This window comes from Wasmannia auropunctata, unplaced genomic scaffold, assembly GCF_000956235.1.
Source record: "Wasmannia auropunctata unplaced genomic scaffold, wasmannia.A_1.0 LD336053.1, whole genome shotgun sequence".
Lineage (NCBI taxonomy): Eukaryota > Metazoa > Arthropoda > Insecta > Hymenoptera > Formicidae > Wasmannia > Wasmannia auropunctata.
The window spans coordinates 3,031,787-3,052,511 of NW_012026837.1; the positions used below are offsets into that span (position 1 = coordinate 3,031,787).

General features: G+C 37.8%; 3 protein-coding genes across 10 annotated transcripts in view; 2 read left to right on the forward strand and 1 right to left on the reverse strand.

The window, feature by feature from the left end:
- Positions 1–2,176: 2,176 nt before the first annotated feature.
- Positions 2,177–8,261, reverse strand: LOC105451093 (CDK5 and ABL1 enzyme substrate 2). Of its 2 annotated transcripts, XM_011691336.1 has the most exons (10): positions 7,397–8,261; positions 5,758–6,135; positions 5,464–5,587; positions 5,258–5,385; positions 4,655–4,693; positions 3,453–3,538; positions 3,253–3,359; positions 3,061–3,167; positions 2,782–2,986; positions 2,177–2,710 (listed from the first exon to the last, which is right to left on the reverse strand). In XM_011691336.1, the coding sequence occupies exons 1-10, from the start codon at positions 7,873–7,875 to the stop codon at positions 2,570–2,572; spliced, it is 1,794 nt and encodes a 597-aa protein (XP_011689638.1). In that variant the 5' UTR covers positions 7,876–8,261; the 3' UTR covers positions 2,177–2,569. The 2 variants fall into 2 exon arrangements, with proteins under 2 accessions (XP_011689638.1, XP_011689639.1); XM_011691337.1 differs by lacking the exon at positions 4,655–4,693.
- A 736-nt stretch (positions 8,262–8,997) lies between these two features.
- On the forward strand, positions 8,998–11,871 carry LOC105451094 (WD repeat domain-containing protein 83). 4 transcript variants are annotated; one of them, XM_011691341.1, is made up of 5 exons: positions 8,998–9,052; positions 10,154–10,393; positions 10,490–10,733; positions 11,055–11,281; positions 11,367–11,871. In XM_011691341.1, the coding sequence occupies exons 2-5, from the start codon at positions 10,321–10,323 to the stop codon at positions 11,738–11,740; spliced, it is 918 nt and encodes a 305-aa protein (XP_011689643.1). In that variant the 5' UTR covers positions 8,998–9,052; positions 10,154–10,320; the 3' UTR covers positions 11,741–11,871. The 4 variants fall into 4 exon arrangements, with proteins under 4 accessions (XP_011689643.1, XP_011689641.1, XP_011689642.1 ...); XM_011691339.1 differs by lacking the exon at positions 8,998–9,052 and adding an exon at positions 9,476–9,624; XM_011691340.1 differs by lacking the exon at positions 8,998–9,052 and adding an exon at positions 9,561–9,723.
- Positions 11,872–12,715: 844 nt separating this feature from the next.
- Positions 12,716–20,725, forward strand: part of LOC105451095 (very low-density lipoprotein receptor-like) — a 30,203-nt gene continuing 22,193 nt past the window's right edge. For 3 of the 4 annotated variants that reach the window (XM_011691343.1, XM_011691344.1, XM_011691346.1), the window contains exons 1-3: positions 12,717–12,866; positions 13,399–14,240; positions 17,709–17,834. In XM_011691343.1, the coding sequence (XP_011689645.1) occupies positions 14,162–14,240; positions 17,709–17,834 (205 nt within the window). In that variant the 5' untranslated portion in view covers positions 12,717–12,866; positions 13,399–14,161. Of the gene's footprint in view, positions 12,867–13,398; positions 14,241–17,708; positions 17,835–20,725 lie in introns of all 4 variants that reach the window. The other variant, XM_011691342.1, reaches the window with a different exon arrangement.

The window sequence follows — 20,725 nt, forward strand, 5'->3', positions numbered from 1 at the left end:
AAAATTGTATAATTATATTGCCACATTTTTACTCGTTTTATTGACCATTACTTCCTCTAGTTTCTATTTTATTTCTAAAATACAAGCCAATATACAATTTTACTTTAATTTTAAAACACTTGTATTCTATTGAATAGTTTTATATATGAAATTGAAGTATGAAGTCCTGTAAGAACAAAGGGCTACAAAAATGCTTTCTATATGTATAAATATGTAAAAATTGAGCGGGAAGTCCATTCTATAGATAAATACAATTGAGCACAGAGCATATATTCTATAACTCAGTTTAAATAAATGTTGTTAAAGTCTTATATTGACTTGCATATATAATATGACAGTATAATGAAAACATCTCACATACTATATAAAGCATAAATAGAACTATACATTAAGATTAAATAAAGTATGTTTAATTCGGTTTGTAAGGAAATTGTGTCACGAATCTTCATTAAAGATACACTTCAGAAAGACACGCATCTCATACGTTTTCTAATATCATTCTAAAAATAAAGGATATATCTATACGTTCAATTTAAAATATATCTGTAATATATTAGCATTATCTAAAAGGAATATGGCTGAGCTTAAAAATACAATAAAGTGATAAAATATATATATATATGTAATATAGAATATCGCTTCTTTTTATATAACGCTATAAGAGATTATTTTTATTACATTCAACTTCCGCGATTATTTACACGATATATCAATGATTAAAACGAAGAAAATGGGAAAGTCGATACTAAATAAAAAAAATATATATATTGATTAGTGTTATAATAAAATATATATTACAATATATATTATAAATATATATTATAATATATATTATACTTATAATAAAATATGTATCTAATTATATATATATATATATATATATAATATATATATAAATTAAAAACAATTTACTTCTATATTACAAAACAAATAAGATTTCAAAGCAAGACACTCATGTTCCAATAATAACTTATGATATACTCTTGATCACTATATGGATTATTTAAAAGTTAGAAGAATATATTAATTAATGTGAATTATAAACTTGAAGTGTAACTTTTACCAGAATATTTTTGTTTATACCATGAATGTATAATATATATATTTTTGTGATATTAAATTATAGAGACGAAAAAATTGAATGTATATCGAATACATATGATGTTTACACGTATATGACTTTGAGTAAATGTTTACGAAGACCTTTTTTCCATGCAAGCCATATAATAAAAATTTTGTATTATTATAAATATACTCATTGTTATAAATGGATAATATTTCTACTGTAGCATCATTAATATTAATATTAGTTCAACAAAAAACATGTAATCATTGCATAATATATCTATTTTTAATCTGATTATTTGCTGCCATATAAGTACATAACATCTTATTTTAAGTTTTAACTATCACGTTAAGATTTGTAAGAAATCCTCTCTTAAGCTTTTCTTTTGTGTGTGTATGTGTGTGTGTGTGTGTGTGTCCATAATTTTATATTTAATTTTATATTCTGTTACATTAGTAAGAAATACCAAGCTTTTATTATTTCGTACACATAGCAATTTTATAACATTAAAAACAAATTTTTTTGGTGAAAATCTAAACAATTTTTTTAAATAAAAAGAACAGTAGTTTTGTGGTATGTATAATGATATCATACAGAGAAAAGAACAGAAAGATACACTTAAAGACAAATCAACGAAATAATTTTTATAATTCAAAAATGTTTAAGATAAAAACTGTTTTTATTTGAAAGAAAAAAATTGCTTGATATTCTTCTCCAAAGAAACATTTTTATTTAATACATTTTTTATTTCAAACAAAAGGATTATTTAAGCAGTTTGTTTGAAGTACATCTTTCTCTTGCTATATATTATTTCTATTATTTAATTGATTACGACTATATATGTACATATTTTGATACAGAAAAACGGTGAAATGTATAAAAAAGTGCAATTGTTAAAACAAATTCATTTTTTTAAACTTAATCATATATGTATTTATCTTATCTAAAAAAAATTGCATATCACAAAACCACTCTGACATAATATCTTTTATAAGACAATATTCAAGAGTTATATTTCATAAATTTCTCTCTCTTCCATAACTATATAACATTTACATTTTATAAAACAAACATTTTAATAATATGCTAATATGTATTAAACGGAAATACTTTTTAACATTATCCATTTACTGATATATGTATATCCCAAACAGACAATTAAAATTATTCAAATAATAAAATATTCACAGCATGCAGTAACTACTACATTGGTAACTTGCAAGAAGAAATGATTACAATCAAAAACTTATATTCTCATTAATCTCTTAATCGTAATTACTTATTATATGGCTCTTTACATGAAACCATACACAAGTGAATAAGTCAAAACTGTTAAGTCGAAGTAGCGGAAAGAAAATGTATGTCGAACATGCAGTAATGCTTTAACTTATTTATACGATTTTCAGACAATAAGATTATTTATTACGGATATGCTTTTACCGTTCCGAGATTTTCTCACAAAGAGGCTTTGAAATTGCATAAAAAGAACGATACGAAAGGATGTCAGGATTCATAAATTAGTCGCTGATAATGAGGAAATATTTCCCATGTTGGCAAATGCAAACCAAATTCTAAAGCTACCAACACGGCAAACTCAGACGTAATTAAGTCCTTGCGATTTAATCGGAATACACCCTCAATTCTCTGTAAACAAACAGTAATTATAATTATTGTGTAAAAACTTTATTATACTACGTATTACAAGATAAAAGTACCTCGATGAGGGATTTAAGAATATCGCCCTTCACGTCATTCAATTTCGCTGCGAGGAGCAAACAAGCGCCAGCACATAACTTCCGTGTCTGCTTCGTCACGATATTTCGAAGAATAAGTTTCTCAAAATATACATAGGCCATTGCGACAGTGAGTAAATCAATACCGTATTCTAATTTAGCTATTTTTCTCATTTCTCGTTTTAAGCTGAAAAAAAAAAGACTTGTAAGATAATAGCAGCACAAGAATTGAGATTATAAATTATATATAGGTAAACCTACCTGCGAAGTTTACTGAGAGTGAGTTGAATATGTGGAAACTTTTCTTTGAATTTATCATTTAATTCTTTCTTTAAATCGGAAGGCCTTACGTAATCAATTACAGATGCCTATATATGATTGTAAAATATTGAGTTGTATAAAAATTCTCTCTTAAAATCACAATTAAAACATACAGAATTAAGATATTCATACCATATATGATGTAAATGTTAGTAACGTTCTATGTTTTCCGGCAATAAGTTCTGGATCATCCAATAAATTTGGATTATATTGGGTAGATTGTTCATCCCAATCATAAACTGTAACAATATGCAGTAAAATAATTACATATATTAATATATTGCATATCAATCTGATAAAAAAATTTTAATTCTATTTTTTTTTGTATTTACCTTTAGAATCAGCACTAAAAGACAATGGTGGAGACTCGGAAGTTATGTAATGAGCACGATTTGTAGCTGTATCATAAGAAAGACACCTAAAATAAAAAAAAGAATGCATTATAAAATGTATTATCTAATTATTTCATTATATGGCATGCAATATTTAATGTATTCCAGAATTGCATTTTTCTCATTAAATAAACGATAGAATTAAAGGAAAAATACTGAGAATGCTGTAAAGATTCTTAGCTTCTGTGAGAAAATCATAAGTAAAAGAATATTATTAATAAAAATTATTACATTTGAGAATATGATTTTAATAGATTGTTACATTTGAAAGAATTTTATTTTAATGGATTATAAATAATAAAAATTTGGAATTTTTTATATTTTAACAATAACAGTCTCTTTGATCAATTCTCGTTAACAAAAAATTGATTTTAAATTTATAAAAGATTTAATAATTTAATATTTTAAAAAGCATACGAGAGGTTTCTGGAATATTATTTAAACATGTAAAAAATATAATAAATACATATACGAATACATGCATATAATAATACATTTATATAATTTTAAAATGCTTAAAAATAGCAAGTTTTTCTTCAGATATATTATTGCAAAAATATAATGAAATTATTCTGCAATGTGTATACAGTCATGAAATATTGTAGTGAATTTTATAAAAATATGTATGCGTGCAATTTTTACATGATAGATATATATACATGTATTAAAAATGAACAATGTGAATATACTTTCAATATAATTTTAGTACAGTAAGTTTTACAATAAAAAAATTTTATGTATTTTCTGTATTAAATAGAATTTATTCTATTAAATCTTTATATGTTTCAGTGAAAGAAATAAATATGATTTTATATAAAATATTTATTTCTCCCGAAATATATGAAAATTTAATAGAAAAATTATAATTGTATTTAATATAAAATATAAAATTGTATTTTCATATAAAAATATACATATATATCTTATTTATAAAATGCAATATATCAACATTACCAGTATAGATATTATAAAATGATTATGGATGATCTAATGAGTAATTTTTACAACACATCTTTTGCAGAATTAATAGAATAACAAAATTTTAAGAAACATACTTGTTGTAGACCCTTGTATCTGTATGCACATAAATCTATCTAACATTTCTATAGCTCATTACACATATATTGTACAATAATTTTTACCATTTTTTGTGATCCACATTCCAAGTAATTGTTTTTGTCCTGCAAAAAGATGGTTGATGTTTTTTATAAAAACAAATATATGATATGTGAATCCATGTATGTATTACCTATGATTGAAAGAGATTAAAAAGATGCCTAGCTAATATTGTAGCTATGAATTATTAAATTACAAACTGAATTATTAGATTACGAAATGATTGCTAAGATAAGAAATTCTTTCACAAATAGTAAATTTTTTCTCAATGTTTGTTTCACACTATTAATAAATCTGTATTTGAAGGAAAAAAATTAGCTTGTTAATTTTAGAGCAGATATCACAAAAGCTAGACATCTTATATACTGAAGAAAGTTGAAGAGAGTTCATTGTCTAATGATTTCTTTTAACTCTTATCTAAATCTTAAGTAAAGACTATGTGTAGGATACATAAATAAAAATATAAAAAAAAATAATATAAACATATACAATTTGTATGCGTGTGTGTAGAAATGTGTATGTGTGCATATATATTGTGTATATACACGATACAATTACATGAACTGTGTGATGTCAAATTAAACATAGTAGAAATAAGTTATTCTAATAAACATAATTTGTTGCTATACCTTTGTACCACATGATGTTTATTAGGTATAAAATGCGTAAGTTCCATAGGTTCGTTCTCATTTAGATTCAATTTTTTATCTCTTTGGAATTGCCGAGATGGTACAAGTAGTTGCCCATAGGATATTTCCTATAAAATTAATTGATAATTGAGCACATTATTCGTGTTTTAGAATTGGAATCAAAGAAGTAAAAAAATCTTTAATACTTGGCCATCCTTAGCATGCTCTATACCCAGCAATCCAAACGGATCAATATTATCATTAATTGCCGATAATGGTCTTTGAGATGACACATTTTTCCTTCGACATGTATCTTTACGTAATTCTGACCTGTAATCATGTTAAAATATAATTTCATTAGAGTACAAGTTATTATATTGAAACGTTAATTCAAAAAATTAAATAAGTTAAGTTAAAAGTTAAGTTAAAGTATATCCTTTTTTTTTTTTAAATAATTTATGTACAAATTAAATATTTTTATATCAACACAACAGCCTTACCAGCTGGAACGTTGTCCTTTATTGTATGGAATAGCAGAAAATATTACAAATGGCACATGTTGGTTCGACACCAAAACCATTCTATCGTCCCCAAATTTACAGCCATTCACAGGCCGTTGCATCAAACGCAATTCTTTTGTAATTTCTGGTATTATGCTACTATTTGTAGAAACAGGTTGCACATTGTTCACTGCCTTTGTCTTTGGTTTTGACGATTGTGCTTTCGAATGTACGGAGCCAATGCTTTCGTTGCTACTATTGTACTGATGCTTAATATCTTCCGAAAGCGTAGATGTTTGATGACTTATGCGCTTCTTGTATTGTAGAGAGCCCACACGTCTTTCTGGTAAGGAATAGTCGCTTCCGGTAGTTCCCGTTCTAAGAATATTATATTAAATAAAACATTAAAATACGCAAGTACATATAGAATATTATTATTTCAAAAGAATTTATGATATCATTCTCTCTTTTTTTATCAAATTTGAGACAATTTGATATTGAAGAAATTAATTTAATAATGGTTTCATTTCTTGTTGAATATTTTTACGCCTAATTCATAAACTGGCGTTCTATGAAACAAAATCTTATGTTAAAATAAAATGAAAAATAAGATCACATGTCTTGTTTGTCTAAAATTTAATTAAGAAATACTAAATTTTAATTTCTTATTAAACAAAGTTCAGGTATCTATATTTTTATGTAGGTATTTTTAATACCATCTTTCTAAATTCGTTAAGAAATCATAGCTAAATAAAAAAAAATCATTATTATACATAAATGTATATACACAGTACATAAATGAATTATACACCAGATATGCAAGCAATGTGAAAGGAATGCAATCAAGTTTCACGATGTTTTTGTTTGTGATACTGTAGACGCTTTTGATAGTGTTATCTGAATCCATTAAGTGTCATTCAATCCTATCTGTAGCAAGACAGTCTTTGAGATAGAATATTATAGCGCAGAGATTTTCATGCGCGTTTAATTACCAACAATTTCTGTTATCGAAAGGATGTTTAAGGTATTTGATATATTTATTTATAATTTAGAATATTTGAAACATTTATGAGATACATATACGCGCGGCCAAATTATCGTCTGCTACTTGTAGTCTAATAAATTATTTTACCATAGAATATATATAAATTTTAATTTAAGATCATTCGTATTAAAACTTTCACAATCAATTTAGCGATGAGAATCTAAACTGATGTACATATTGTTGTTTACTTTGCAAGTTCAATCAGTTCTATTATCATAGGCTATCACGGCCTATTTCTGAAACAAAGGCTTAAAAGATAAGATAAAAAAAATGTATTATTAATTTACTTGTGATAAGCAATATCTTATTTAGAGGAAAAATAATTCTAAAGGAAATTAGTTTTCAGATGCTTTTAAGATTATCTTGTACAGACAACAAGGCTGTTAAATATAATTTATGTATTTAACTCGGCGTTTTTCATTCGGCTGTTTATGGATCTGGAGCGGATTGTTATCCTCCTATCGCACATCACCTTGACAAATCATGCTGTTTCTGTATTTTCGTACATTGCTGATAGCTCGCTCGGAGCAGCGTAACAAGAGATCATGACATTAACTTGAGCGAGCCTCGGGTCGGACGAGTAAACAAATTTACCGTTCTCTAAACGAACTGTGCATGCCGCAAGAGAACTGCAAGTGACTTCTCTCCTGCTCCAAGAACATGGTAACCGCTGCCTTGGCGGGAGTGAGCAGTCCATCCGAATCGGAACTGAAGGAGTTGTGGTCGGTGCTCTTGTGCACCGGCTGCGGCGAGTTGTTCTGCTCTAGCGTCTCGTTCCGGGGGGAATCGTGCGTCTCCTGCCGTGGACAGCCCCCGTCTAGCATCTCCTCCATGGAGGCGACGAGGTCGGCGCTCCGGCACACCTCCTCCAGCACCGCCTGCTGCTGCTGCTGCTGCTGCTGCTGCTGGTCTGACTGGCCATCGCTGCTAGGCCTGCGTGCGTGAGTCGGTCCACCGCGTGACAGGACGGCGAACTTGGTGTCCCGGTGGCTGCCGTCGAGGGAGATGTTGGAGAGGAACGTGAGGGCGGCCAATCTTCTACGTGAGTGATTTTTCTTTAGGGCCGCTGCCATCCCACGACGGACCGTGTTGGGATACCGGTGCCCAATATCGAGGTAAGCGACAACGCGCGTCCGGTGACGACGGCGACGGCGACGACGGCGGCAGCGACGACGGCAACGACGACGACGACGACGACGACGTCGGCGACGGCGCGGGCGGCGGCGACGGCGACGACGACGGCCTCGACTTTTTCGTACAACGACAACTAAGATCACAACGCATTGTCACTGCTGATACACTTAGTTCTAAGTTCGCCTGAAACGATCACGGACGTGCGCCACGCGTACAAGGGTGAACCGGTACCGCTGAGCATCATGCCGTTTCTTACGAGAGCTCTTCCTTCGGACGAACACGCGCGTCAACTCTTCCGCACACCCCTATATAACTTCACTTACTACGCAACAGCGGGAACCGATATCCCTCCCGTCGGCGTCGCTGATGATCGTCCGCGGAACCGTGGGATTGCGCAGTGGCGCTTTGGCACAAACACTTGCCAAAATATGTGGTGCCGTCAGACCCACAACTCCAGCGGGGGAACATAATTAGACGACATGGAATAATTGATTCCTCTCGATTTAATGAACGATAAAATATGGAAATTACATCATCTTCTTATGGAAATAGGATCGATAAATTTTGCGCGTCTCAAATCAACTTGTACGACGTGTTGTATGTTTAAGAATAACAATTATAAAAGTCGATATTATTTTAATAAGGCAAAATTGTACAAACACTTGCAAATGTGTCGCGTATTATTTAATAAATATTGGTACGAAGCGTATAATTTAAATTTTTAGATATGTCGAGATCGAAACAGTATACGGTTAAAAGTTTTACTTCGGATAATTCATTTTATGAAATAACATTTCGCGAAGGAAGAAGGATACTTTTTATTAAAGCAAAATAATTTTAATAACCGTGTGCGAACATGGAATAATAATGAAACAAGTAATGTTTTACGTTAAGGAGTATGTAAAAAAAAATTTTCTGCGGGCCGCCTGCGCTTAATTACGAGGCTGTCGAGTGGCAGTCACATGGTCGTCCGCATGCGTTTATCCGCATGCGCGCGAAATCGATGGGAAAGAGAAAAGTTGTGCATACGTCAGATGGCGTGAACTCACCTTTAGCTCGCGTACGTGCACTGTGCAGTTTATTTTCGTGCACGTAGAATTGTTGCTCTACTTATATGTATGTATATACCTAAGGGTGCCCGTCCCTATATGCAAATAAATTATGCGTTACAGAAAACGCGTAACGCTTCCGATTGGTTACGCGATACGCGCGTTACATGAAAAATCTCTGCCATGGGACGGCACCCTAAGTGAGGTTCGAATCTTCGCTAAGTGGGGTTCGAATGCATGCGCGCTATAAGTGCAGCGGGAGAATAAATTCAATAAACCTCCGCTAAAATGTGGTTCGAGTCTCTGCTAAGTGGGGTTTGATTTGAGCCTGCTCCTCTGACAATGAGTAAAATATAAATTTAGCGGAGACTCAAATGTCTCAAATCCCACTTAGCGGAGACTCAAACCTCACTTAGCGAAGATTCGAACCTCACTTAGCGGAGATTCGAACCGGATACTTGATCCTCTCTGCTTTTAGGGTGCCGTCCCATGGCAGAGATTTTTTATGTAACGCGTATCGCGTAACGCTTCTGAGTTCTGATTGGTTACGCAATAATATGTACTGTGGACCAGTGGACTGTGGCTGCAGCCAGTGCAGCCTGTATATGTAGTTTGTTGTGTCGATGTTTTCGTCGCTAGGTTAGGAATCTTTTCGGAAATATTAAGTTTTCGGAATATAAGTTTATACTTGAAAATACAATAAGTAAGTAAGACAGACAGGAATCGGCGTGGATATTGGTACGCAATTTGATTTACATGAAATTTACTTTATTCCAAAGTCAGACGTTTCGGCTATCTTTCTTAACTTCATTTCTACCAATGTAGGTTAACTTTAATTCTCGGTTTAACATATATTATATCTTTTTCCAGTTCTAAAAATTAGAAAAAGATAAACAGTGAATTAAACCGAGATTAAAATTAATCTACATTGGTAGAAATAGACATTAGCCATCTTCAGTGACAAATTACAAGAGTTATATGTAATTTTTGTAATTTGTCACTGAAGATGGCTAAGAAAGATAGCCGAAACGTCTGACTTTGGAATAAAGTAAATTTCATGTAAATTAAATATTGCGTACCAATAATCACGCTGATTCTCATCTGCCTTATTGTATTTTTAATTCGAAGAATCTTGTTAAATTTTTATTGTTTTTATACTTGATTTCAGTTGTCAGATCACTGTTATCCATTAGCGTGCTGCGTTCCAATAAACAAAATGTAGCACTTCTGTTCGCGATAAATTGAATCGTCAAAGAACTACGAGAGAAGCATCGCTCTGATACATTGAAAAAAATTATCGAACTTCAGTGTATGTAAGCTCGAAGGGAAAGAAAAATGAGTATTGAATACAAATTTGAGACAGAGATTGACTGCAAGCAAGGGGCCATCAGATCTGTACGGTTCAGTGGTAAGGAAATTTATTTGGTTTATACTTTGGTTAAGACAATATAATTTCAAATAAAACTGTATGTATGTATATGGAAATGTGGTTTCTGTATTTCAGTGGACGGTTCATATTGCATAACGTGTGGGTCGGACAGGAAGCTGAAGCTATGGAATCCATACAAGTCTGCTACGTTGAAAACATATGGTGGACACGGCGACGAGGTCATGGATGCCTGCGCGTCATGCGACAGCAGCCAGATAGCATCTTGCGGATTAGACAAATCTGTAATCGTCTGGGACGTGGCAACGGGCATGCCTGTGCGTCGTTTCAGGGGACATGCGGGTCCTGTCACAACCGTCAGGTACTTAAATGTGTAAATAATACATTATCTGCAATTGAGTCTCATCGCTATATTTTATTCAATAATACAGTACACATGTTAAGGATTGTTATAGTCAGATTTGTTGAAATTTATAATTATAAAAATATAAGCATGGTTTTTAATTAGTAGCGCCAATCGAATTCTGCCTTGATTAAGAATAATTAAGTGTACTGATTTTTAAAACTTGAAAGTTATATACATGTGATGATTTTTATGTTACAATGTTTAAACGTGGTGTTTTTAAAACGCAAGCTTCTTCTTTTATCTGAGCTTAATATGTTTCTCGTTGCATATTCGCAGATTTAATGAAGAATCGTCAATGATCGTTTCTGGATCTCGCGACAACAGCGTTATGTGTTGGGACAGCCGTTCCAAGGCGCAAGAAGCGGTGCAGACCTTGAACGATGCCAAGGATTCCATTTCTAGCGTGAGAGTTTCGGACCACGAAATCCTGTCCGGCTCTTTTGATGGCAAAGTACGCACATATGATATACGAGTGGGAGAACTTTGTGAGGATTATGTGGGAGGTAAGAGTTACCAGGCAATAGATTTAAAACTTTGCTGGTTAGAAAGTAAGGCAGTATTACGTAACACAATACATGGTTTTTTCAGATGCAATTACATGCGCCAGTTTTACCAGAGATGGCCAATGTCTGGTTGTCAGTTGCGCGGACGATGTAATTAGATTGCTCGACAAGGACTCGGGAGAGTTACTCGGCGAGTTCGCAGGACACACCGGAAAGGATCTCTGTCTGGAGTCGAGCGTAGACTGTCAGGATACGAAAATTCTTTCCGGCTCGGCGGATGGAAAGCTATGGATTTGGGATCTCGTCTCGCAGAAGGTGGTCGCGAAGCTCTCGGGCTTTAAACCCACCAAGCATCCTACCGTATCTATAAGCGTTCATCCACAGAAGAACTGTTTCCTGGCTTCCAACGGATCTGATATATTGATGTGGAGCACGCAGTCTCACACAGACAATGAATAATAGTGAAATATCCGTGTTATTGTCCCTTTGTACACAAAGTAAGTCCGAAGTCTGTGATTTTTAATAGTTTTAGTTCCAATACTTTTTTTACAATCTTTAAAATTAAATGTTTATTATGGATGTACATATTGATAGTAATACAATTATTTTTTCAAAGTCAAACTAATAATTAATGGCCACTTGTCCGTTCATTAATTTTTATAAAGATTGTAAAATTCACCTCATATATTCCGCTAATTTGAATTATTTTATCCTACATATTCTTTAATTGGATTATTGCCAAACTAGCGAATATAACATTGTCATTTTGAAGAATCGAAAAATTATGTAATGTGTGTGTGTATATATATATATATATATATATATACATATATATATAAATATTGACATATAAAGCTGTATTATTTTGTGATCCTTGTATACGACATATTTGTAAAAGAGCGAGTGTGTACGCTTCAGACGGGCAAATATTGACATCCGTGAGAGGCAAACGACTAGACGTCCCATTCAATTGACAAGTAAGAAAAACAAAAAAAAAACAAATTCCATTGGGGAATAACAGCCGATCCGCGCGCACAGGTGCAGAGATGCGCGCGTGTGCGTGCGTGGCGCGCCGGCGAACGCGCCGCGTGAGCGCACAAATTTCACGCCGTCGCTTCGTTCGTTGCCATTGCGGAAGGAGGCGGTACCCAGGCCTTTCCGGGTTAAGCTGGGCCGCGGTATCGTACGATCGGCGACCGTGGACGCCGATTCGCATGCCGTGCCGACTCGGCGCGCGAACGCCGTGAACGCGACTTTCGCGAGTCGCGTATAACGTTTCAACGCCGCGCCGGCTCGGCGCCCATCGGTGCGAGGAGGAAGGTAGATCGCGCGCACAATGGAAATGGAGAGGAGCGAAAGACTGCGCGCGCAGGTGGCGCGATGTCGGTGCGTCAGAGTCGCGCTGGTCGGCCGGTGTAGTCTCGCCCGGGAGAACGCGCGAGGGGGAGAGAGACAGAGAGCGGCGTTACTTCGCTGGGCGATCGAGCGTGGACGAGAGAAGCGACAAGAAACCGGCTGTAATCGCAGTGGCGGATTAAAGGACACGCAGGAGTTCGGACACTAATTTCGAGATCTTCTGTCATTGGTAAACATTTCAAATTAAGAAAATGTTAGAGAGAGAGAGAGAGAGCGAGAGAGAGAATGAGTGAGAGAGCGAGAGAATATATGTAAATAAAAGTGAAAAGGAGAGAAAGAGAGTTCATTCAGGTATCGAATTATAAATGATAATTATGTGACTTAAAATATAAATGCTGAATTCTCGCATTTTTACGAGCATTTCCATCGTAACTCTTTAAATTATATAACATGGAGAGGCGCGCGCGAAATGACCTCGGTTTCATCAACTAAATCATCAACTAAATTGGTCGGAATTCGAAAATGGAGATAAAGAGAGGGTTTTGAAACGCGGATGTGGGGTATGGATAACGGTCTGCTGCTACGATATTCTATAGTGGTTTGTAATGACGGCCCATTCATGAGGAAACGAAACACGACGATATGGGCTCTCTTTCTCGCGTTGTCTCCGCGTAGCGCTGGAATAACGTGCTCGCGGTTAGTTCGCCGGACTTCAAAATCCCCGCTTTGAGGATCATTATTTTGCGATGCGATTTTTGCAGATGCGTAAGTTCGAGGAGGACCCGCGTTGGAGATCCGCCCCGAGGCCCGAAATCGGAGGGCGCTGACGGCCTCCGGCGCGACAATCCGCCACTGTCGGAGCATCGACGCAGCGGGCGAGGAAAGGCGAGGGAGAAGGACGGATAATATACCTCGCGAGACGCGCACGGAGGTGGCCGCACACGGGGCGGGCCGGTCGGTCTCACCACTTCGCGGAGTGTGATTTTTCTTGCCGCGCGTAACATCGCGAGAAGGCGACTGACTGACTGACTGACTGGCTGACTTGACTGACCAACTGACTGACAGGCAGGCAGGCAGAAAAGGACGCAACGAGGCGGCGGCGAAGGTTGCGGCGCGTTCATGAGAAAGACGAGGAGAGAGAGAGCGCGAGACGTCGCGATTGCTCCGTTTGAGGATACCGAACGGCTGGACCGCGTGGTCTTATGAGGAGGCTGCTGCGACAGTGATCGCCGCTCCGTCCGACAGCAGTGCGCGTTGTTGTTATTGTTATTGTTGATCGATATTTGCGAGAGGAAGAGAAGAAAGAGAGAGGAGAAAGAGAGAGAGAAAGACGACGATAGGCGAACGAGACGAGGCGGGGAGAAGAAACTGTCGCGGCAGGAAGCACCGAGAGGTTGGCAACGGTGGTGGTGCCCGCTGCCGCTGGGTGGTGGTGGTGGTTGGTGGTGGTGGTAGTAGTTCGCCGTGACACAGTGGTGGAACGGAGGCACGAAGGACACGACCGTGAGAAGAAAGAGGGTTGTTATGGGGCGAGAATCCCGTGGCGTGCTGCTGCTCGTCGCGCTGGCCGTGCTGGCAGCCGCGGACTCTTTCTCGACCGACAGTAAGTTCCGCACTTTTGTTTCAGAAACGCGAAACCATTTTCGTGGAGCGACAGCGAGCGAAAGGGATGAGCGCTAGGGGAACGGTCGCGGGGGGTGAGAGAGAAAGAGGGAGAGAGAGAGAGAGAGCGAAGCTGGTCCTGTGAAGCTTGGCTCGTATACACCCAGCTAACATCGCGGTCCTCGCGACGAAATCCGCGACCTGTCTCTCGCGTTCATTTCTGGCAATCTTCAATAATACATCCCGACATTTCGATGAATTTCTTAGTTATGACTTCGTTCGCCTTTGCGCCGCTGCCCTTCTCTCCCCCTCCCTTCCCCCCTGTTTCCGAGAGGCGCGTCAATGAGACTCGGATTTTAACGTCGATGTCTCTCTCTCTCTCTCTCTCCCTCTCTCGAGGGCGGATTATTTATCCCGCGTTATTGGTCACCGTCAGATATCGGGAGGAGACAAATCGATTTATTTACGATCGTATAGTCGTATTGATTGTCGTGCTGTTATTGACTGTCAACGTCATCGTCGGTATTTCGCGTCGTTGATTGTGAGACGCGCGTCAAAGAAATTAATAGCATTGTGAAATCGCGTATTATTTCGAAAGAGAGAGACGAGATTCTGCGAAGCCTCTAAAATGAAAAGAAAAAAAACACGCCGGTCGAGGACGCGAGAGGGGATTTCATGGCGGCCGTTTCTCTCACCCCGAGTCCATCTCCGAAATTTCCGCTCTCATCGCGTCGAATGTCGAATACAATGTCGCCCTCAAAATCGAATTATGAAAATCACATTATTATATCAGAAATCTTTGCATCTCAGAAATTAATGATGTTAGTGTTACTGTTACATCAGACCTGTGATATCCAGAAAACTGATAACGTTAATCTAAATTTAATTTAGACAATTTCCAAATTGATTGGCTGTATTGTATTCGAATGAGATCGTCTCGAGTACACGTTCTGTCGCGGTCTCAATCGCTCGCGTCATCCCTCCGGAACGCGGAGGGACGAGCCCCCGAAAAAGCGCCGCGGCCCGCGAGACGTTCGATTCAGCTGACGCGAAGTCGCACATTATGTAAGTCCGATAGGCACGACGACGTCATCCTGTTTTGTCAATGGTCGCGCACACTCGCTCTTTTTCATTGAACGCGGCTGTTGTGTACACGTTTCTGTCTCTCGGTGTCGAGGCGAGAGATGGGTATACACAGATGGCATGTTAACATCTCCCGTTGAGGGAAAATGGAGTGAAGTGTTGGTAGTCATTTCGATGCTACTTTATTTTGATTTCTGCAATAACGAATTTTGCATGGCACGCGACGTTCAAAACGAGCTAAGTTAAAAGTTTATACAGTCGACGCAGATCGGAAAGTTAATTTTCTCCGAGGTAAAAAGCAAGTTTTAATTTGTTGCGAGCAATACTCCTTACACGCGACGTGTATAAACGAGAGATCGTCTTATTATATTTTTAGTTTGATGTGCAAAAGATTCAAAAAAAATTTTCCGACTTGGCTATCTCATATAGATTTTCTTGTTTTGATATGGTATTTAATCGATATTCCCGTGCTTATTAAATGTTAGCGCACGTGTTCTGATAATTAAGTCAAGAATTGAGAATTAGAATGTCGCGATTTAAGTCTCACAAAAAAAGAGGAATAGAAAAAGCTTTCCTAGCACATATAAACCACATCGCTTCTTTGTTTACGCTTGTGAGTACTCTGACCATTGAAATTATACAAGAGATTTAGAAAGATAGATTCGAGCAATTTAAACTCCGTCTTTCAACGAATTTAAAATCGTCTGCTCGATTACTGGATTTACGAGTAATATTTTTGGGCGTTGAAACAGGAGCGCTAATTTTTCGATCGCGTATATTGCACAGGAACGGAGACAAAAAAATATCGAAAGTTGCGTATATGCGAAAATCGCGGCTGCCGCGAATTCTGACGGAATCAAATTTTCTCTCGATTTTTCCTGATTAAGGCTCTCTCGACTCGCTCGTTTAATTCCCGAAGTCGGCGGAGTTTCGAACGTATATAGCGTACATGTGGGGGAATTGTTTCGAGCAAGAAAATTTGTCGACAAAATTGCGCCACTTCCCTGCCCCCTGTGTTGTATACGCTATATAGAACGGAATTGTTCCACGAGTGGCAGGGTTTACAGCCGATCTGGCGTGTTCGCGAAATGTGTTTTAGTTATACGCATCGCGAGGAGAATCCCCGGGCGCGCACACGCTAGAGTTACAGAGATACGCAATTAGCGTAATGATTCTTCCGGCAAATCCAGGCGCCGCGCAAGAACCAGCGAAATAGAACTCCCGCTGACCGCTGGACGTTTATTTGATCTGTTCGGCTGTACACACAACACAGACACGCACATGTCCGTTCCGACGTTCGCATACATTCCGATTTCCAGTGGCTTATTCGCCCGATAATTTCACCGTGGAATTACACGAGGCGGCGTAAAGCGCAGCGGCGGCGGAAATAGTCAGCGCACGTCCTCCCACGTGATAAATCCGTGTCGGCGATTCCCGCTGGGAGTTGTTAAGGTGTTTCTTCGATCGATGCACGAGCCTCCGTATATACGTGAATTCGCAAAAATTTCGATTGTCAAATCGTCAGTCTGTTACCTCGGCTTGGATTACTCCCATCCCTCTCCCGCCGTTTACATTATACCGTTCACGGATCCACTATTTCGGATCCGCTCGTCAACATCACCGTCGAAAGCTGATATATTCTTCATATTTGGAAACTCACGTTTCGTACGATCGTTTAAATAAATATTTTTCGCCTGTAAGGAGAAATTGCATTGTCAACGAAAGTACAACGAAAGTGAAACTGTCAGATGACGCTAGAACGTTGGTACATGTACAAAAAAAAGCAACGTAATAATACGTCTACATGAATAATTGAATAATGAATGCACATGTTAAGAGTAGAACTGCGCATTGGTTTCCCTCATTCTCGTATGCTCAATTAGCGTGGAAGATAGAGATACAGGTGTCTGTCTCTATTGTCGCTAGCGAGAATTGCGAGGTAACCTTGTCGAGCAGTTGATACGCAAATGAGCTACGAGGAGATTACGTTTGATTTTATTATTGCTGCGTCTGCATTGGAACGAGACGCACGTGTCTCGCACATCCGCAGTCGTTTCTTCTAACGGGCGAGTCACTCTAATTATAAACCCGCTACAAATCTTGGCGTTATCTCAATTCGTTTTATTTGAGTTAAAGCTTTCGCAAAGCGAACGCTTGAAGAAGATGTAAGCGGCAAGCGAATCGAGCGATCGAATATATTTTCAATATTTTTAAACGTTTAATTTTTAATTATTAATTTAAGACTGTGTGTTACGATCGATCGATCTCCTGAACGCTTAAGTTACGTTTCTTTACGTTATTTTTTGTTTTTTGTTTTGTTAAGTTGTTTTAACTGTTTCATCTGTGTTGAGCTCTTCTCAGTATACTTTTTTCCTTTGGTTCTCAGGCCAGCTAGCTTGTTCTTTGAGGCAGTTCCGATGTGCCAATGGCAGATGCATACCGCTCTCGTGGGTCTGCGACAAAACGGACGATTGTACCGACAATTCGGATGAAAGCCCGGAGGAATGCAAAAGTAAGTTTCACGCGCAGAATTATGCGAGATACGTCAAATCTATACACGTGTACACATAGGTACATACCGGCGATGACGTCGTCGCCGGCGCGGTCCGTACGATCGGGCACAAATTTGCGCAACTCTTTGACGCGCGCTCAAATTCGCATATGAACCGAAACGTAAACATCATTTTACATAACAAATATTAGTGTTGCGTGAACCGATCGAGCATTAGTCGTTTCTGCGCGGGATTTTGTAAATTTTCTCTCTTCCAATTCTCAATTTTGAGACTCATTATTTCGTTACCCCTTTGATTCCGTGCATCCTTAAGCGAACGCCAAATTGGTGTTTTGCGAAAGTATCTTGTAGAGTTGTCGAGGACATTTTAATAATTGTACTTTAAGGCTGGAGAATGGAATAATAAAATAATAAATCGTTTCGTTTTTGTTGTGAGAATTTTTTGCAACAAACTGCAGTCGCGCGGACATACGCACGTGTCGGATATTTCTCGCAAGTAGTTAAATATTTATGAATGAGGGTCATTTGCAATTTGGCTTTACGGCATCGAGGTGATATCGCAAGAACGCAATTGCCTAAGGAGTGACGCAAGGAGGAAATGATAAGATGTTTCGGAAGTGTCGCGTACACACGCAAACGCGCGCGCGCGCGCGCGCTCACGCACGTGCGATAATTGATTGAATGAAGATCTGTTGACAAATGAGCCGGTCCGCGTGTTTGTGCTTCGCGCGTTCTCGCACCGTTTTATTGATCCTGTTTTATGGATGTCTCAGCGGAGCGCCGAACTAATTTTCGCGGCTGCGATTTAGAGCCTCTGGCGAACCTCGGCGCTGCAGCAGCGTATAACGATCGATCGCACTTGGGGGATTTGTTTACGAGGCACCAACCGGTGCGCGCCAAACGGATCGCATCCCGCACGATCGACACATACAATAACATTTAATAACTATAATAATACGACGTGATGGCACTGATGCGTTGGTATGCGCGGGGTACGTAACCTCGCGCGCGACACTCTCGTTGATAAATTGTGGAATTTAAATCAAAATTTGAATTATGGCCGTCTATCACAGATTTGTATTCGCTTAACTTCGACATTCCTTTCTCTCGGCGCTAAAGCGCTCGGAGCTAAAGCTTATATCGATTGTTGTTTTTGCCTCCAAGGAGGAGGAAGTTGCGCAAGCGACGCGATGACGCCGTCCGAGAGTCTCAAGATTCGTGCGAAAATTATGCGAGGAAAAAATTCATTTGCGCCTGATTTATTGAATTTTATGCTGATTTATCTCACAAATTGCAGACGCGTCGTATTGACCTACATGATAACTCTTACGTCGACAGTCTTTTTCCGTGCGGAGCATCGATCGTGAATTAAATCGGCCCGAGTCGTGATGTTCGTGTAACTGCTTTCCCGCGATTCGCGATCGTTGGAAGATCACGTATTTTCGTCGATCTGTTATTCCTTGATAACGATGTGTCCAAAACATTTCATCGATTCATCGAGCGAAGCTTTCAAATCGTGGCTTTACGAATCCTTCGATTCTCAAAAGTCGTTTCGAGACTCCTGCAGATGTATATTTATTTCTCGATGATAACAGTGAACTTTGTGCTTTGGCGCTTTCCCAATTATTTACCCGTGACTTTCGCGATTTCGCGAGGTAAATATTAGAACGATGCGCAATATGCGATATGTAACTATTTTCGAACATAAATTCCTACGTAGTTTGTCTATGTATCCTGGTATACTGGATCGAGGAATGCATTTTTCACCGTGATATGATTAGAGTCGACGATATTACTGATATTAGACTTCGAGTTTGCATCATGAATATTGGTACGCGTATAATATGTATATACATATGTATAACGGAACATGTAACAAGAAAACGTCTTACGACGCAGTAATCGCTTTTGCCTTTCCTCGTAAGTCTGGCGCCTCGTGATGAAAAGAAAAAAAACAGACGTGAACATATAGAGAACAGTAATCGCCAATAATTTTATAAACACGTGATTATAGACGAGCGCGCGTAAGTTCCGCAAAAATACCGTAATAAAAACTCGCCGTCCTTGCCAGTGGTCTATGGTTTCTCAGACACGCGAGAATCGGCGCGGGTAAGACGCAGCCTCTTGTTAATCTTGCATCAGACAGAGCGATCTAATTTGCTCTAGCGCATTAGGGAACAAAACCGCGGCGTGCGTTTGTTCTCAATTGTCCGTTAAATCGCTCAGCTATTCACTCGGAAACTTGACTAAGAGAATCTTAAATGATGAGCGAGAAGAGTATCGACAGTGAAATATCTGTTGAAAATGTTTATATATAAGGGAAATTTTTTTTCGAAAAAATATATTAAAATATATTACTTTTTCAAAAATAATTATATACTCGTATTTTAATAACAGTGTCGAAGAATAATAGCTATTTTGACACCGATATTAAGACCGATATAAATTCTTTTGACGTTAAAAATTTTTCAAGAGAACCCTGCTTACGTTTATAGTCAGCAATAGTCAGCAACCTTTCATCACTCTATTGAACACATGAATATTGCATATATATATATATATATATATATATATATATATATATATATATCATCGCGTGTCGCGGCATTTTCACCTCTCTCTCCAGTTATATTTCTCAAATTAGTCCCATTGCGCAGTTTTGCACTATGCTCTCCGCAATGTAACATAATTGTAGTTTTGTAGAGAGCGTTTAATTTTCCGCAGAAGATTCCCTTGCATTCGTATAAATTGGTTCCACAGACCGCGGGAACGCAAATAGACAAGCGGCTAAATAAGCAACTAAATAGACAAACTGCGGCACGATAGCGCACCGACGTGAAATAATAAGATAGAAAAGAGGGGCAAAGGAAAAGGAGGACCGCGAGGGGGGG

Bases quoted from the DNA above. Each gene is read 5' to 3' on its own strand.
- LOC105451094 (XM_011691341.1), top strand. From the start codon at position 10,321: ATGAGTATTGAATACAAATTTGAGACAGAGATTGACTGCAAGCAAGGG. The intron at 10,394-10,489 runs GTAAGGAAATTT...TCTGTATTTCAG, and splicing joins CAGATCTGTACGGTTCAGTG to TGGACGGTTCATATTGCATA. The intron at 11,282-11,366 runs GTAAGAGTTACC...TGGTTTTTTCAG, and splicing joins TTGTGAGGATTATGTGGGAG to ATGCAATTACATGCGCCAGT.
- LOC105451093 (XM_011691336.1), bottom strand. From the start codon at position 7,875: ATGGCAGCGGCCCTAAAGAAAAATCACTCACGTAGAAGATTGGCCGCC. The intron at 2,987-3,060 runs GTAGGTTTACCT...TTTTTTTTTCAG, and splicing joins ACTCTCAGTAAACTTCGCAG to CTTAAAACGAGAAATGAGAA. The intron at 2,711-2,781 runs GTACTTTTATCT...GTTTGTTTACAG, and splicing joins TTCTTAAATCCCTCATCGAG to AGAATTGAGGGTGTATTCCG.